At 42.3% G+C, this 18,753-nt stretch overlaps 1 protein-coding gene across 1 annotated transcript; it reads right to left on the reverse strand.

The window, feature by feature from the left end:
- Positions 1 to 8,424: 8,424 nt before the first annotated feature.
- LOC149983264 (uncharacterized) lies at positions 8,425 to 13,871 on the reverse strand. The gene is made up of 4 exons (XM_090236608.1): positions 12,616 to 13,871; positions 12,394 to 12,511; positions 10,597 to 12,294; positions 8,425 to 9,049 (listed from the first exon to the last, which is right to left on the reverse strand). Exon 1 carries the CDS (start codon positions 13,766 to 13,768, stop codon positions 13,340 to 13,342), a length of 429 nt encoding a protein of 142 aa, XP_090092734.1. The 5' UTR covers positions 13,769 to 13,871; the 3' UTR covers positions 8,425 to 9,049; positions 10,597 to 12,294; positions 12,394 to 12,511; positions 12,616 to 13,339.
- Positions 13,872 to 18,753: the final 4,882 nt, after the last annotated feature.

The following is an 18,753-nucleotide window of genomic DNA, read 5'->3' on the forward strand; positions in this document are numbered from 1 at the left end:
ACCTTGGCCAGCTGGATAATTTTAGAAAGAGAGGGTCCAGATTGTCTAGCCCAGCTGATTTGTACAGGTCCAGGTTTTTCAGCTTTTTCAGAACATCTGCTATCTGGATTTTGGTGAAGGAGAAGCGGGGGAGGCTTGGGCAAGTAGCTGCGGGGGGTGCGGAGCTGTTGTCCGGGGTTGGGGTAGCCAGGAGGAAAGCATGGCCAGCCGTAGAGAAATGCTTTTTGAAATTCTTGATTATCGTGGATTTATCGGTGGTGACAGTGTTTCCTAGCCTCAGTACAGTGGGCAGCTGGGAGGAGGTGCTCTTATTTTCCATGGACTTTACAGTGTCCCAATTTTTGGGGGAGTTAGATCTCCAGGATGCAAATTTCTGTTTGAAAAAGCTAGCCTTTGCTTTCCTAACTGACTGTGTGTATTGGTTCCTGACTTTCCTGCAACATTCCATATCACGGGGACTATTCGATGCTAATGCAGTCCGCCACAGGATATTTTTGGTCTGGTCGAGGGCAGTCAGGTCTGGAGTGAACCAAGGGCTACATCTGTTAGTTAGTTCAATTTTTTTTGAAAGGGGCATACTTATTTAAGATGGTGAGGAAATTACTTTTAAAGAACAACCAGGCATTCTCTACTGACGGGATGAGGTCAATATCCTTCCAGGATACCCGGCAAGGTCGATTAGAAAGGCCTGCTCTCTGAAGTGTTTTAGAGTGCGTTTGACAGTGATGAGGGTGGTCATTTGACCGCGGACCCATAGTCGATTTGGGCAATGAGACAGTGATCGCTGAGATCCTGATTGAAAACAGCAGAGGTATATTTGGAGGGCAAGTTGGTCAGGATAATATCTATGAGGGTGCCCATGTTTACGAATTTAGGGTTGTACCTGGTGGGTTCCTTGATAATTTGTGTGAGATTGAGGGTATCTAGGTTAGATTGTAGGATTGCTGGGGTGTTAATTCTTGATCCTACTTGAGACGCAGACGTCTCAACTAGGCACCTGGAAATGCAAATGCGCTATGCTAAATGCTAAATGTACTCGTTAAAACTCAAACGTTCATTAAAATACACATGCAGGGTATTGAATTAAAGCTACACTCGTTGTGAATCTAGCCAACAAGTCAGATTTTTAAAATGCTTTTCGGCAAAAGCATGAGAAGCTATTATCTGATAGCATGCAACACCCCAATATACCTGAAGGGGACGTAAACAAAAGAATTAGCGTAGCAGGCGCTACACAAAAACGCAGAAATAAAATATAAAACATTCATTACCTTTGATGATATTCTTTGTTGGCACTCCTATATGTTCCATAAACATCACAAATGGGTCTTTTTCCTGATTAAATATGTCCATGTATGCCCAAAATATCCATTTGTATAGCCTTTCTGGTTCAGGAAAAAAGCTCTCTTCCAACGCAACGTCATTTTTAAAAATTATATAAGTTGCCTATATTCTTTGACAAAACACTTCAACCTACTTTTGTAACCCAACTTTAGGTATTTGTAAACGTTAATAAGCGATCAAATTGATCACTGGGCGATCTGTATTCAATAGCAGCTACTCAAGAAAACAATGTCCATTTTTCAATCTTCCAAAATCGATTGTTGTAGGCTGGATGGAATGACGGATCTATTGGTCATGTCTCAAAGGATTTTTGTCAATGAAAATGACGTTTTTGGCGACATCGTGTGGAAACTGTAGGAATTGCATCCGTGTCCATATTTAATTTGGTGTCCTTTAAACAATACATGAAAGTGGCGCATGGATACTTTTTTCAGCTTTCAGTGACCAGTTTTTCTTGCGCTTTTTGATGAAACACACGCTCTGTTATAGTCACAGCCGTGATTTAACCAGTTTTAGAAACTTCAGAGTGTTTTCTATCCACACATACTAATCATATGCATATACTATATTCCCTGGCATGAGTAGCAGGACGCTGAAATGTTGCGCGATTTTTAACAGAATGTTTGAAAAAGGAGGGGGTAGAATGAAGAGGTTTAAGCACATCTCAGTTTAGGTCACCTAACAGAACGAACTCTGTTCGGGAGCTGAGGGGGGTCTTTAACAGGCGGCAACAGTAAGACTTATTTCTGGAGAGATTATTTTTTTTAATTAGAAGATCGAACTGTTTGTGCATAGATCTGGAAAGTATGACAGAACTTTGCAAGCTATCTCTGCAGTAGAACTCTGCCTTTGGCAGTTCTATCTTGATGGAAAATGTTGTAGTTGGGGATGAAAATCTCATAATTTTTGGTGGCCTTCCTAAACCAGGATTCAGACACGGCTAGGACATCAGGATTAGCGGAGTGTGCTAAAGCAGTGAAAAAAACAAACTTAGGGAGGAGGCTTCTGATGTTAACATGCATGAAACCAAGGCTTTTACGGTTACAGAAGTCAACAAATGAGAGCAGGGCCTGGGTTAACCTCCACATCACCAGAGGAACAGAGGAGGAGTAGGATGAGGGTATGGCTAAAGGCTAGCAAAACTGGTCGTCTAGTGTGTTGGGGACAGAGAATAAAAGGAACAGATTTCTGGGTGTGGTAGGATAGATTCGGGGCATAATGTACAGACAGAGGTATGGTAGGGTGCGGGTACAGTGGAGGTAAACCTAGGCAATGAGTGACGATAAGAGAGGATGCATCTCTGGACCCACCCGCCATGTAGAGGATAAGAACCTTTGTAAACCAGTAGTGAGTATGTACAGGATAAGAATCTTTGTTAGGGCCTGATGGCCTTGTCTTCAGGTGGTCTGTTCACACAGGAACTTTTACACAACCATGCATTGCTTATATCATAATATGTTTTTTCCCCCTCTAATTACCTGCTGCGAGACTTCTTTGAATAATGCATCTGACTGGTTTTTGTTGACATAATGCGTGCAGATTTTTAACATGACCAGCTTGCCACAATCTCTCACCCATTCAATATTCAGAACAACATGAAACCTTGCAGAAGTGATCTCGTCTCACTAAGATGACTGCTTTGTGCATAGCCTGTCATGTATTAATACTAACATGCCAACTTTTCAAGCTGAGGGACTTTTCTCTCCTTTGTATTTCTGACTTTTTGACTTTTAATGGAATAAAGTAACGCGGTTAGTCTTGCTCCATAGAGGATCTATTTTGAAACCTGACTTCTGCCCCAGTCCATTAATCTCAGCATAACCTTTCAACTCTAGTACTCTCTCTTTGTTATGCTCTATATGCTCTCGGATAAAAGGTTATTACAGTAAAATCGTAATATTAAAGTAGAAAACCTGTGAACAATTTGTTGTAAAGTTCACACTTAGCTTTGACAAGACTTTTACCATAGTTGTGCTTCAATTGACAAAACTTTCAGTTCATATCATACTTTATAATTATAAACATTAACATTAGACAACAGAGACATACGGTCAACATATTTGGAAGACTTTGAAACTTTACTGTATTAGGTGCAAAGTTTCCTTGTGAAATTACTCTTAACTTCATTGCTTCTCGAACATGGTCTGAAGATAACAAATAATGGTTCAAGTTAATGGTCAATATGAGAATGAAACTGAGGGACACAGATGACACATTCCTCACTTAAGAAGTGAAGCCTTTGATTAGGAAATTATTTTTTAATCAGAGAGTTCAAACAGCGCTCAGAACCATTCTGCTGGGGAGAGACAGAGAGCAGCTTCAATTATGTAACAGCGGTAATTGCATTCAGAAACCTACTACAGTAGTTTCCAGTGGAACTTCACAGCAAATTCCAGGTGCGAGAGGAACCATGTCAGATGGTCCAACATACTATAGTATGAAAACCAACAAACCAATTGTTAGAGAATGAGAATTCATGTACACGTTTTATACAACTTCCGATTAATCCTCCTCACTGAATCTTCAAGTCTTGGTAGGCATTCTTGTTACCAAGTCATTTTTCAGACCATTATCGAATGTAAGCTATTACAGCAACATTTGTTAGAGGAAGAACAACGTTTATTTAATCCTAACAAAAATATACCCTGAAGTTTTACCACTCAGAATGGAAAGGGCTGTTAATTCTATATTTATGGTCATTTAATTGCAGCATCCTCAATCATCATTGACTTCTCCAACCCTCTCAGTATCAGAGCCACTGTGACTCATCTCAAGGGCAGGAGTAGGAGCAGGAGAGGAAGAGCCTCACTGGATTTCACTCATGGGGCTTCCAGCAGCCGTCTCTTCAAGAAATAAAAGCATTCAAAATGTCATGCTGTGGCATTTTTCACGCTAGGAGCGCCGTTATAGGCTTCCAGACCACAAGCGTTGAAGCAATTCCTTTTTAATGTATTCTCGCTGAAGGGGACAGGGCGACCAACCTCTATCTGGTGCCCAAACTCAAAGGTAAGGAATTACTTATGGCATTGTATCTTGCTGCACTTGCCAGGGCTCAAGGCGAGTTTTGTCTGAAACACTATCTGCGAGGTTGGAGGAAAATACAATACTTGTGAAATCCTTGTTGGAATCTTGCAATGTGAATAGGATCTATTTCAGGTCAAAGTGCAGGGGTAAGGAGGTCCTGCCTTGGGTGGGCCTCATGCTATGTGTCATAGTTGGGGGGGAAGGGGTCTATCTGCCAAAATTGCTCCACTACTTTTGCAAAGTTGAAAAGAGGAAATATCATGCAAACTGCCTATGGGCCTCCACACCTTTTAAATAAATCACACGTGTTTTCCTATGCAACCCTGTAATGTCTTACTAATGTTACATAACACATACAGTTGAAATCGGAAGTTTACATACACCTTGGCCAAATACATCTAAACAGTTTTTTTTGCAAATTCCTGACATTTAATCAGAGTAAAAATTCCCTGTCTTAGGCCAGTTAGGATCACCACTTTATTTTAAGAATGTGAAATGTCAGAATAATAGCAGAGAGAATGATTTATTTCAGCTTTTATTTCTTTCATCACATTCCCAGTAGGTCAGAAGTTTACATACACTCAATTAGTATTTGGTAGCATTGCCTTTACATTGTTTAACGTTTTGGGTAGCCTTCCACAAGCTTCCCACAATAAGTTGGGTGAATTTTGGCAGATTCCTCCTGACAGAGCTGGTGTAACTGAGTCAGGTTTGTAGGCCTCCTTGCTCGCACACGCTTTTTCAGTTCTGCCCACAAATTTTCTATAGGATTGAGGTCAAGGCTTTGTGATGGCCATTCCAATACCTTGACTTTGTCCTTAAGCCATTTTGCCACAACTTTGAAAGTATGCTTGGGGTCATTGTCCATTTGGAAGACCCATTTGCAACCAAGCTTTAACTTCCTGACTGATGTCTTGAGATGTTGCTTCAATATATCAACATAATTTTCCATCCTCATGACGCCATCTACTTTGTGAAGTGCACCAGTCCCTCCTGCAGCAAAGCACCCCCACAACATGATGCTGCCACCCCCGTGATTCATGATTGGGGTGGTGTTCTTCGGCTTGCAAGCCTTCTACTTTTTCCTCCAAAAATAACAATGGTCAATATGGCCAAACAGTTCCATTTTTTGTTTCATCAGACCGGAGGACATTTGCATAACAAGTATGATCTTTGTCCCCATGTGTATTGGCAAACCGTAGTCTGACTTTTTTATGAGGTTTTGGAGAAGTGGCTTCTTCCTTGCTGAGCGGACTTTCAGGTTATGTCGATATAGGACTTGTTTTACTGTGGATATAAATACCTTTGTACCTGTTTCCTCCAGCATCTTCACAAGGTCCTTTGCTGTTGTTCTGGGATTGATTTGCACTTTTCGCACCAAAGTACGTTCATCTCTAGGAGACAGAATGCGTCTCCTTCCCGAGCGGTATGATGGCTGAGTTGTCCCATGGGGTTTATACTTGCATACTATTGGTTGTACAGATGAACGCGGTACCATCAGGTGTTTGAAAATTGCTCCCAAGGATGAACCAGACTTGTGGAGGTCTACAATTTTGGCTGATTTCTTTTGATTTTCCCATGATGTCAAGCAACGAGGCACTGAGTTTGAAGGTAGGCCTTGAAATACATCCACAGGTACACCTTCAATTGACTCAAATGATGATTTGAGGAATTGATTTCTGGAATTTTTCAAGCTATTTAAAGGCACAGTCAACTTAGTGCATGTAAACTTCTGACCCACTGCAACTGTGATACAGTGAATTATAAGTGAAATATTCTGCCTGTAAACAGTTGTTGGAAAAATGACTTGTGTCATGGACAAAGTAGATGTCTTAAACTACTTGCCAAAACTAAAGTTTGTTAAAAAGACATTTGTGGAGTGGTTGAAAACAAGTTTAATGACTCCAACCTAACTGTATGTAAACTTCTGACTTCAACTGTACGTCTTTCATAGAATAAGTGTCATTTTATTTCACGTGAAGGCTGGCTGTGTCTTTGTGTTCAGATCTTCAATGCTTCCATCCTTGTAGTTGTTTTCATGGCCAGGTTCATGTGGAGGAGGACTGTGTGATAGTGCTCTCTCTAGCTCTCTTCTTTTGAGCAGTGTGAGATTCAGCTAGCACAGCTGGAAAATAGAAGGTCCCCAGGTGGGACTGAATAAGAAACACCTTGTCCTTCTTAACAAGGCCACAAGAGAGAGAGAGAAAGAAACATGCGGGTAATTAGCATCAGCCCCTTAGTCTTAAGACTAACTGGTCTTCTGTGGTATGCTCTATCTGGTATTTCACAGATCCTTGTTTAATCGATTGACATGACTCATTCAATATTTACTTGATTTGTACAGTATATCTTTGTGCCAGGAGCATAGTCTTGATTGAGACGAATGATCTAATTTCACAAAAACTGTGAATTGTCCTCCTCAGGCTTCCCTAAGCTGAGAACATTGTGTAGAGGTCGTTTTGAAGTCTGTGGGAGCTGGTAATGTCCTGTATATCTACAGCCTAGTCCGAGTGCTTTAGATAGAAGAAAATGTTTGTTTTTAACCCTAGAAGCACCGACATATTTTGACATTGGAAATCATGTCAAAAATACACTTTCTGTATAATGCAATACATTACATTTTGGGTAATGCGTTACATTATTACTATGTAACTTTTTACCTGTAGCGGCAGGTATGGTAGGTAGCCTGGCGGGTAGGAGCGAATCCCTGAGCTGACAAGGTAAAAATCAATTGTCCTGCCCCTGAGCAAGGCAGTTAAACCACTGTTCCCCTGGCGCCTATGGCGTGGACGTCGTTTAAGGCAGCCCCCCGCACCTCTCTGAAGCAGAGGGTTTGGGTTGAATGCGGAAGACACATTTCAGTTGAATGCATTCAGATGTACAACTGACTAGGTATCCCCCTTGCCCTTTCCTTTAGTAGTTACATAGATGTTACTATGTAATTACATGATAATAAGGGTCTAGTGCCATCAGTTATTGGAACAAGGAATACGTAATTGCACATCCACATTAAGTTGCCCATACTACTATGTAACTAAATTAGCATAATACAAAAATACCCATAAAAAAACGTCAGTTTAAGCTAGAGATATCTGTTTTGCATTGGATGCCTCTCAATCGACCGCATCCACCAATGTCCCACTTCCACATTTGTGGTGAAAGGTGACAGAGCTAGAGCTGTGTTTGTCAGACCATGAGACATCTCGAAAATCGGTCTTCTCACAAAATCATCTGTAGCGACCAAGCTATGATGACCCCTCTATGGAAAGATGAGACTCTCATCTTCACAACCACAGACCACGTGTGGGCGAGCGGTTAGCTGATGTTAACGTTGTGAAAAGAGCACCCCATGGTGGTGGTATGGTATGGGCAGGCATAAGCTACAGACAACGAGCACAATTGCATTTTATCAATGGCAATATGAATGCACAGAGATGGCATGACGAGATCCTGAGGCCCATTGTCGTGCCATTCATCTGCCGCCATCACCTCATGTTTCAGCATGACAATGCAGGCCCAATGGGTCTGTACACAATTCCTGCAAGCTGAAAATGTCCCAGTTCTTCCATGGCCTGCATACTCACCATATATGTTACCCATTGACCATGCTTGGGATACTCTGGATCGACATGTACGACAGCGTGTTCCAGTTCCCGCCAATATCCAGCAACTTCGCACAGCCATTGAAGAGGAGTGGGACAACATTACACAGGCCACAATCAACAGCCTGATCAACTCTATGCGAAGAAGATTAGTCAAGGCAGCATGAGACAAAAGGTGGTCACACCAGATACTGACTGGTTTTCTGATCCATGTCCCTATTTTGTGAAATCCATAGATTAGGGCACAATTCATTTATATCAATTGACTGATTTCCTTATATGAACTGTAACTCACTCAAATCTTTGAAATTGTGGCATGTTGTGTTTGTATCTTTGTTCAGTATATTTATTCTGAGTGGTACATGCATTCACACAGTCTTGATTTATGGGATCCTTCCCACTGTATGATTGATATGTCAAGTGATAAAGTTTATGTAAAAAAATGCACTTGTCCTCATGTTAAAATGACAGTTTATTAAATATTGTCTGTAATGGCATCAATCAAATCAAACTTGATTGGTAATGCACATTTCTTACAAGTGCATTTCAAGGTGTTCAAACTCATGCATTGAAAGACATGGCATTTAGGCATCCTTCCTCTTGGCAGGTCTCTACCACATGCAGATGACCCCGTGCAGCTCATAAGTGTAGCTATGCAGCTGTTTTTGTGATTCACGATATTAGCTGTACAGATGTGTAATGCGAGTGGAGGAAGCCAGCTGTGCCCGACCAGGTGCAGTCAGTGGAGGACCTGTACCCGGTCGAAGACTACAACCCTCTGACCCGAGAGCCCACAGAAGAGGAACTTCAGGAGAGGTTCAGTGGAATGACATGGCTCCTTGAACCTGAGCCAGAACAACTGCTATCCTCTCTGTCATCCCCATGCAGGCATCCTGGCTGGCATGGCGCTGTCGGTGGAGCAGCAGGAGGCTATACAACAGTCAACAGTTGGATAGCACACCACACCCAACTGGCACACCGTGAGGAGCGAGAGGTTGACGGCCAGGTTAGGGCCAAGAACATTACTCCGTCGCTGCTAAAAAGGGTCCTCAGATCACAGTCATTGGATGGGATGTTGTCTGTAAAGTGGGGCACATATATTTTAATTAATTTTTTATTTCACCTTTATTTAACCAGGTAGGCTAGTTGAGAGCAAATTCTCATGTACAACTGCGACCTGGCCAAGATAAAGCAAAGCAGTGTGACACAAACAACAACACAGAGTTACACACGGAATAAACAAACATACAGTCAATAACACAATAGAAATAAAGAAAGTCTATATACAGTGTGTGCAAATGGCATGAGGAGGTAAGGCAATACATAGGTCATGGTAGCGAAGTAATTACAATTTAGCAAATTAACACTGGAGTGATAGATGTGCAGATGATGATGTGCAAGTAGAAATACAGGTGTGCAAAAGAGCAGAAAAGTAAATAAAAACAATATGGGGATGAGGTAGGTAGATTGAATGGGCTATTTACAGATGGGCTGTGTACAGCTGCAGTGATCGGTTAGCTCCTCAGATAGCTGATGTTTAAAGTTAGTGAGGGAAATATGTCTCCAGCTTCAGCGATTTTTGCAATTCGTTCCAGTCATTGGCAGCAGAGAACTGGAAGGAATGGAGGCCAAAGGAGGTGTTTGCTTTGGGGATGACCAGTGAGATATACCTGCTGGAGCGAGTGCTACGGGTGGGTGTTGTTATGGTGACCAGTGAGCTGAGATAAGGCGGAGCTTTACCTAGCAGACTTATAGATGACCTGGAGCCAGTGGGTCTGGCAACGAATATGTAGCGATGGCCAGCTGACGAGAGCATACAGGTCGCAGTGGTGGGTGGTGTATGGGGCTTTGGTGACAAAACGGATGGCACTGTGATAGACTGCATCCAGTTTGCAGAGTACAGTGTTGGAGGCTATTTTGTAGATGACATCGCCAAAGTCAAGGATCGGTAGGATAGTCAGTTTTACGAGGGTATGTTTGGCAGCATGAGTGAAGGAGGCTTTGTTGCGATTTAGGAAGCCGATTCAATATTTAATTTTGGATTGGAGATGTGTAATATGAGTCTGGAAGGAGAGTTTACAGTCTAGCCAGACACCTAGGTTTGTCTAGTTCTCCACATATTCTAAGTCGGAACCGTCCAGAGTAGTGATGCTAGTTGGGTGGGCGGGTGCGGGCATCAAACGGTTGAAAAGCATGCATTTAGTTTTACTAGCGTTTAAGAGCAGTTGGAGGCCACGGAAGGAGTGTTGTATGGCACTGAAGCTTGTTTGGAGGTTTGTTAACACAGTGTCCAAAGAAGGGCCAGATGTATACAGAATGGTATCGTCTGTGTAGAGGTTGATCAGGGAATCACCCGCAGCAAGAGCGACATCGTTGATATACACAGAGAAAAGGGTCGGCCCGATAACCAAGAAGAGCACATCAAGCCATTCAAAATGGCTACAGGGATTGATGTGCAGCAGTCAGGGCTTTCGGTCACGGGGTCTGGGATCCTGGCTGCCCCACCGGATAGTGGGGCACCACAGCAGTGTTGGAGGTCAAGTGTCCCTATGGTGCAAGGGACCTTACCATTGAAGAGGCAGTGAAGTTGAAGGATTTCTATATCCAGGAAGAGACAGGGTCTTACCGCCTCCGTGACGACCATCCCCACTGGCACCAGGTCCAAGGGCAGCTCCACATCACTGGAAGGGAGACTTGCTTCTTCGTTGTGTGGACTACCAAAGTCTCCATCACCAGTGTGACGACATCTGGCAGAATCCTATTGCTGGACTAGAGGGGTTTTTCAAGCACCACATGCTCCCAAAATTGGCACTGCAACAGTGAACATATGCAAATATATTGTAAATAGTTTTTGCACACAAATTAGTTTTTGTTCCTACCTTGAGGTTTTATATCCAATTAGTGTTCTTTTTAGGGGGATGAGCGTTCTCGTTGCGTCTCCTGTCCACATAGTTCATACACACACACTAGGCTCTCAGAATATGTTTTTATTACATACAAGTTTTGCTCAAATCAGCCAACTAAAGTAGTGTAGTTAACGGAGGTTCAATCACAAAGGCCGGTCTGAGTGCATCTCCTCACAGTTTCATTCAGTAGCCCGACACAATTCAAATTGTATTTTATCATGGGAACAGCGGGAATGTATATCTGTGATGTTTAAATCATTTATTTCCCCATTCATTGTGCGGAGCTTCTTTTTCTGGTAAATGCAGTGCCATTTTTCTTTCCCAATGGAAAATGGCAGCAGTATTTGAAATAATGCAACGATTAATGTAGTTAGCAGATGTTTCAGTTAAGCTCATTTTGCTGTTATATCAGGTAATTTACAAATGTAACAGCACAGCATCGTGTCACTCCTCCTCAAACTATCAATTAGCCAGGTCAATTTGTAGATATATCTGCACAGCATGTTTGTTTGTCAGCTAACTAGCCAGACAGTTTAAGTGGAATGATTAACTGACAATATTTCAAATTAACTGCCAACATCAAAGCAAGCAACATCAAAGCAAAGGGCTATGTGCTATCCCTGCATTTGGCATTTTACCTACTGGCATTCCAGCATCTTACCTACTACAGCCCTCATCCTACTCATACAATACCCGTTCTGCCAGTCACATTCTGTTAAAGGTCCCCAAAGCACACATCCCTGAGTCGCTCCTCTTCTCAGTTCACTGCAGCAAACACTCAAACTGGACAGTTTTATCTCCATCTCTTCATTCAAAGACTCCAATATGGACACTCTTACTGACAGCTGTGGCTGCTTCACGTGATGTATTGTTGGTCTCTACCTTCTTGCCTTTTGTGCTGTTGTCTGTGCCCAGTAATGTTTGTACCATGTTTTGTGCTGCTACCATGTTGTCCTGCTGCCAAGTTGTGTTGCTACCATGTTGTTGTCATGTTGTGTTGCTACCATGCTGTGTTGTCATGTGTTGCTGCCATGCTATGTTGTTGTCTTAGATCTCTCTTTATGTAGTGTTGTCTCTTTTGTCGCGATATGTTTGGTGCTACATTTTTATTTAATGTTTTATATTTAATCCCAGCCCCCGTCCCCCCGCCTTTTGGTAGGCCGTCATTGTGAATAAGAATTTGTTCTTAACTGACTTGCCAAGTTAAATAAAAATAAGGAGGAAGTAGAGTTGGATTGGACACACCCTACAAAAATCATCTGGACTGCTTAACGAGAGAGAGAGAGAGAGAGAGAGAGAGAGAGAGAATCTAAGGATGGGAGAGAAATCACTTTCAGCATATTTCCTTGCTGAGGGTGACGTTGATCATGCACTGCTTATCGTGGGGTGAGTCTGATGATCCGCATGTCACGCCTCATCTAAAACATGGGGGAAAGGATTCATAAAGTAAAGATGGTGATGCATCTACAAATTCATTGTTTTTCACAATATTGTATCATATTTGATGAGTTACTGACCTGTCCGTCCACAGGCTCGATGTGCTGTTGTCTCCACAACTGGAGACCCAACTGTAGTCTCCACACTGGTACAGGATGTCCATTCACTGGATGGTCTGAAGGATGCACTCCTGTTGGCCTGGAAAACAAAGAGACATTTGGTCAGTGGTAGATCTTCTTCAATGCTGTATCACCGTCTTTATCTGGACAGAAAACACGTTGTTTATCGTAACATAAACACACCTTGGACAATGGGACAAGTAGTCCCTCAACACCCAATCGACATGCCTTATTGTCTGGCCTTGTTTCCCAATCAACAGCTACTTCTCTGATGAATGGGTCTTGGATGTTTACAAGTGCACAGCAAGTCTCCTCCAGCACATTACTATAACAACACAGATGAGGTGGGGTGAATCTCAGGATTTTGAAATCTTTTGGTTGAGAATTTATCCTTTCAACATGGATTCTGTTTCTCGCTATGTCTTTTGTGAGATGTATCTCACTCTCTGTGAACCTTTTGTGGTTGTCAATGACCATCCTGCAGTTTATGCTGGACCCCTGAAAGACGCAGGCATGCAAATTTGTTTCTTCTCCCGACGTGGAACAATCTTCATGATGCTAATGATAAAAAGCTTGTGGATCACGTGAATGAAAGTGATGGCAACATTGCCAGGTGCAAGTCGGTGTAGCTGTGATGCAACTTCAAAAGAGCAATAGACAATTGATCCTCAAATTACAGCATCTCGACCCTCCACTTGGGAAATTAGACAACGCAGTCCTTGTAACATTCCAAGTAATCAACAACAATGTTGAACATGTCGTTGTCTGGAAGTCCTGTTTCCATCCTAACTACTTTATGAGACAGCTGTGGTGCTGAATAACTGTTACGGGTATACAGCTTATTCTCCAGTAGAACATTGAGCTGCGCTGTTTCCTCAAAATGCACCTCAGTGAGAACATTCTGTGACTATGCAGAGAGCAGCCTCCTACATTCTTCAGTGGCAGAGGAGCCTGGAACGTTATTGTCTGCCATGGTGGATGTGTCTGGATCTCCCTCTTCTGCCATGGTGGATGTGTCTGGATCTTCATCTTCTGCCATGGTGGATGGGTCTGGATCTCCCTCTTCTGACATGGTGGATGTGTCTGGATCTCCCTCTTCTGCCATGGTGGATGTGTCTGGATCTCCCTCTTCTGCCATGGTGGATGTGTCTGGATCTTCATCTTCTGCAATGGTGGATGTGTCTGGATCTACCTCTTCTGCCATGGTGGATGTGTCCGAATCTTCCTCTTCTCCCATGGTGGATGTGTCTGGATCCTCCTCTTCTGCCATGGTGGATGTGTCTGGATCCTCCTCTTCTGCCATGGTGGATGTGTCTGGATCTTCCTCTTCTGCCATGGTGGATGTGCTAACTTTTCTGGTAAATACAGGACCATTTCTCTTTCCCACAGGAAAATGGCAGCTGCAGACCTGAATGTTGTCACTGGGTTTCCGGTCCACCCTTTCTGAAAGACCAACAAAAAAGTGAATTTTACTAGCTAGCTATGTTGATTACTAAAATGGTTACGTCTATATTCAAAAACTATAACCAACAGACTTGACTGTAGTAACAGTAAAATCCTACTATGCAGATGGGACATTTCTGCTGGAATGGAGGAATTATCTGGAACGCTCAACCAGAAGATCAGGACAGTCTAGGGTACTATATACTCGAAGAGGTGAAGTATTATGATGAGCTATACGGCTGTACTTATGGTTCTAGTTCTCAAAAGGAGAATTAAAACCCTCAGCCGTGAGGTCACTGAGGAGGACCAACATTGGTAGGGGGAATCGTCTGGAAGGGATGGACGTATGGATGGAACATAACAATGTTGGGCAATGAGCGATTGCATCAAAGCTTGCAACAGGATGTGTAGTTCTGTACGGTAGCCGCAGTAGCTGTTAATTTGCATTTCATATATATTGATAAATGTTACTTTGCCAGAAGAGATTTGTGTGGTTACAAAAACATCATGCCAGGGTAAGCCTACATTAAATACAGACCTTATATGAAGTAGATGTAAAATCCCCTACGGAAAAATGAATGATGGAAAAACGATTGGAACCATTTCTGGGTTCTACAGCTAGGTTTTATGGGTATTATGACTCATACTGTGGTACTCAATTTAGGCTACCTCTAACTTCCATCATGTGCACATTCAGATAGGGGGTGGGCAGGTAGCCTAGTGGTTTGAGCGTTTGGGCTAGTAACCGAAAGGTTGGCAGATTTATTCCCCGAGCTGACAAGGTAAAACTCTGTCGTTCTGCCCCTGAACAAGGCAGTTAACTCACTGTTCCTAGGCCGTCATTGTAAATAAGAATTTGTTCTTAACTGACTTACGTATGTATGGGTGACTGAGCTGAATGTTATTTATTGTGGGGTATGTATGGGTGACTGAGCTGAATGTTATTTATTGTGAGGTATGTATGGGTGACTGAGCTGAATGTTATTTATTGTGGGGTATGTGTGGGTGACTGAGCTGAATGTTATTTATTGTGAGTTATGTATGGGTGACTGAGCTGAATGTTATTTATTGTGGGGTATGTATGGGTGACTGAGCTGAATGTTATTTAATGTGGGGTATGTATGGGTGACTGAGCTGAACGTTATTTATTGTGAGGTATGTATGGGTGACTGAGCTGAATGTCATTTATTGTGGGGTATGTATGGGTGACTGAGCTGAATGTTATTTATTGTGGGGTATGTATGGGTGACTGAGCTGAATGTTATTTATTGTGGGGTATGTATGGGTGACTGAGCTGAATGTTATTTAATGTGGGGTATGTATGGGTGACTGAGCTGAATGTTATTTATTGTGGGGTACGTATGGGTGACTGAGCTGAATGTTATTTATTGTGAGGCATGTATGGGTGACTGAGCTGAATGTTATTTATTGTGGGGTATGTATGGGTGACTGAGCTGAATGTTATTTAATGTGGGGTATGTATGGGTGACTGAGCTGAACGTTATTTATTGTGGGGTATGTATGGGTGACTGAGCTGAATGTTATTTATTGTGAGGTATGTATGGGTGACTGAGCTGAATGTTATTTATTGTGGGGTATGTGTGGGTGACTGAGCTGAATGTTATTTAATGTGGGGTATGTATGGGTGACTGAGCTGAATGTTATTTAATGTGGGGTATGTATGGGTGACTGAGCTGAATGTTATTTATTGTGGGGTATGTATAGGTATCCGAGCTGAGTGTTATTTGATTAGGCAGACCATCTGTATTCTTTTTTTTTTTTGTATTTCTCATAAATCTAGAAAATTTCTCTCATCTAACCCTCAACCAGGAAAGACTGTCATTCATGTTGTTGATGTTAGTTCTGTATGTGCAAATAAGGGCAAGGCATACTGCTCTGTTTTGAGCCAACTGCAGCTTTGCTAGATCTTTCTTTGCTGCACTTGACCATATTACCAGACAGTAATCAAGATGGTACAATATTAAAGCCTGAACAACTAGTACAGTTTATTTTGGGGTAAAAAAAAACACAGTTCATATTTTATAACAGACATACCTCTCCCCATCTTCACAACAACTTTGTCAATATGACTTGAACCTGATAATTGACCGACCAATGTTATACCTAGGAGTTTAGCTTCCTCAACTTGCTCAATGGTCACAACCTGTGATGAGAAAGCCAGGCAGATCAGCTCAATCAGACCTTGGAATAGAAAAATGTCAATTTTACCAATGAGAGGATTGCATAAAATATTCTGCTTGCATGCTTAGGCTTGATCAAAACAGATAATTGCAGAGTATTTTTCGTCATAGTTATTGTTGATGAAATTAACACTGAACACAGGATCAGGTACATGCAATGTCAGGTGACTTCAGAGGTATTCCTCACATGTATAACCTTTACAATACAAGGTCAATATGACCCTATTCAAAACAGTAGAGGTTGTGTGAGACTTTGCTCCAAAAATGCCAAGGTCAGGGGTTAAGTAATCTCCTGTCATGCTTGAGAACCAAAAGCCATGACATGACAATACATGGTTTTTCAACACGGCCAGAATGAAATAGCCAGAGGTGTACAGATTTGGTGACTCCCGGGGGATTTTACGAGATTTATAATTCATGGATAAGCAACACTTCAGTCAAAAGTACGATAAGTAGCTATGTCATGGCTTTTTTTAAGGCAGGTCTAATTTCTTCAAAGAGAGCTCACACTTCAAGGCTTTACCGTGCCTTTATGAGACAGAAAATCCAAAAGGATACGTATCGTTTAGTAAGCATTACATCAGAGGGACATAATGTTAAATTGCTGCTGCACCTTCTGTGACATCTACAGAACATTCCGGATGCCTTTTAATTCTCTTACCTCATGCAATGTTCATTTTGAATGCTTTCTCACCTCATTGAGATTGTCAGGTGCATGAATGCATTAGAGTCTAATCAATGGGACACAAACAATAAAGATTGCTTGTACCCCATTCATTTCCCCCATATGGATGAGCCATTATCTCTCCTCTTAGATGTCTTGTCAAAGGACGCACAGGGTTAAGGGAATTAGACTGTGTCTGATAAGTGCTATGAAGATGCACGTAGGAGTTGAAATGGTCTTGAAAGCCTGTTTCTGCCAAGTCCGGACCACATGTTAGTCTAAGGAGTGCGCAAATGGCCGTCTAATCATGTAGCCTACCGTTTTCCGGTTTAGAACCTTCTTCTTTTTTTTGACACCTTGCTCTTTTCTCAATGACATTCAAATCAGCAAAAAGGTGCAAGTTTAAGTTTGTTCCCCCTGACCACAAGTCAGAGACCACTATGATGACACCAAATGTGTTTGATGGATCGCGGGAAAAGAGCAGGAACAGGCTACAGTCCAAGATATGTTTTTATTTTTTTTACCAGGTAAGTGGACTGAGAACATATTCTCATTTAAAGCAAGAACCTGGGGAATAGTTACAGGGGAGAGGAGAGGGGATGAATGAGCCAATTGTAAACATAGGGATGATTAGGTGACCGTGATGATATGAGGGCCAGATTGGGAATTTAGCCAGGACACCAGGGTTAACACTGTACTCTTACAATAAGTGCCATGGAATCTTTAGAGACCACAGAGAGTCAGGACACCCTTTCAACGTCCCATCCAAAAGACAGCACCCTACACAGGGCAATGTCACTACCCTGGGGCACAAGTATAATTGTTAGATAATTGGAAATGGTGCCTCTTACTGGCACTCCAACATCACTTCCAGCAGCATCTGGTCTCCCATTCAGGACCAACCCTGCTTAGCTTCAGAAGCAAGTCAGAATTGGGATGCAGGGTGGTATGCTGTTTTCCAATGGTTAGACTGCTGTTGACATCCAAAGATTATACATCCAATTTGAATAAACACAGAGTTAAGGACAACAGCAGTGGTGAAGCCTACGAGCAATTTGCATAAAAGCAATCTTTATTGTTTGTGTCCCATCCGCAACCGTAGGGCTTTCCAGCAGGTGGTGTAGTCAGCCCAACGCATCACCAGGGGTACACTGCCTGCCCGGACATCAACAGCACCTGGTGTCACAGGAAGGCCAAGAAGATTATCAAGGACCTCAGCCACCCGAGCCATGGACTGTTCACCCTTCTACCATCTAGAAGGCGAAGACAGTAGAGGTGCACCAAAGCTCGGACCAAGAAACTAAAAAACAGCTTCTGTCTCCAAATAGTCAGCACTAGCCAGCCTCTGCCCAGTATCCTGCCCTGAACTTTAGTCACTGTTACTTGCCGGCTACCACCTGGTACTCAACCCTGCACCTTAGAGACAGCTGCCCTGTGTACAAAGTCATAGAACACTGGTCAATTTAATAATGTTTACATACTGTTTTACCCACTTCATTTGTATATACTGTATTCTAGTCAAGGCCTATACGATTTAAATACTGCTGTACACCCCTTTTCTATCCGTTTACTGTCGATACTGTCTATACATCCCATCATCTATATTTATATATCGGACTCTGACATAGCTCGTACTAATATTTCTATACTTCTAAATTCCTTTCTTTTTATTTTTAGGATTTGTTTGTATTGTTTTTTATTGTTAGGTATTTCTGCACTGTTGGATCTAGGAACGTAAGCTTTTCGCATAAGCACCCTCATAAGCACCCTCATAAGCACCCGCTATAACATCTGCTAAATATGTGTACGCGACCAGTACAATTTCATTTGATATCACTTATTATTGATATCTAGGCCTACATAGCGCAATGATGTCAATCCCACTGCTGCTCTGTCGTTTAGCTATCTGCACCTTACGGATTGTGGTTGTTGTGGATGGCTGTTCACAAATGTAAATGTGTATTTTAACCCAATAATGGTTGAATTGAAGAAGTTCAAGCTGCCTATAAATCA

The sequence above is a fragment of the Oncorhynchus mykiss genome, chromosome 5 (genome assembly GCF_057628025.1).
Source record: "Oncorhynchus mykiss isolate SJ-2025 chromosome 5, ASM5762802v1, whole genome shotgun sequence".
Lineage (NCBI taxonomy): Eukaryota > Metazoa > Chordata > Actinopteri > Salmoniformes > Salmonidae > Oncorhynchus > Oncorhynchus mykiss.

Bases quoted from the DNA above. Each gene is read 5' to 3' on its own strand.
- LOC149983264 (XM_090236608.1), bottom strand. From the start codon at position 13,768: ATGGCAGAAGAGGAAGATCCAGACACATCCACCATGGCAGAAGAGGAG.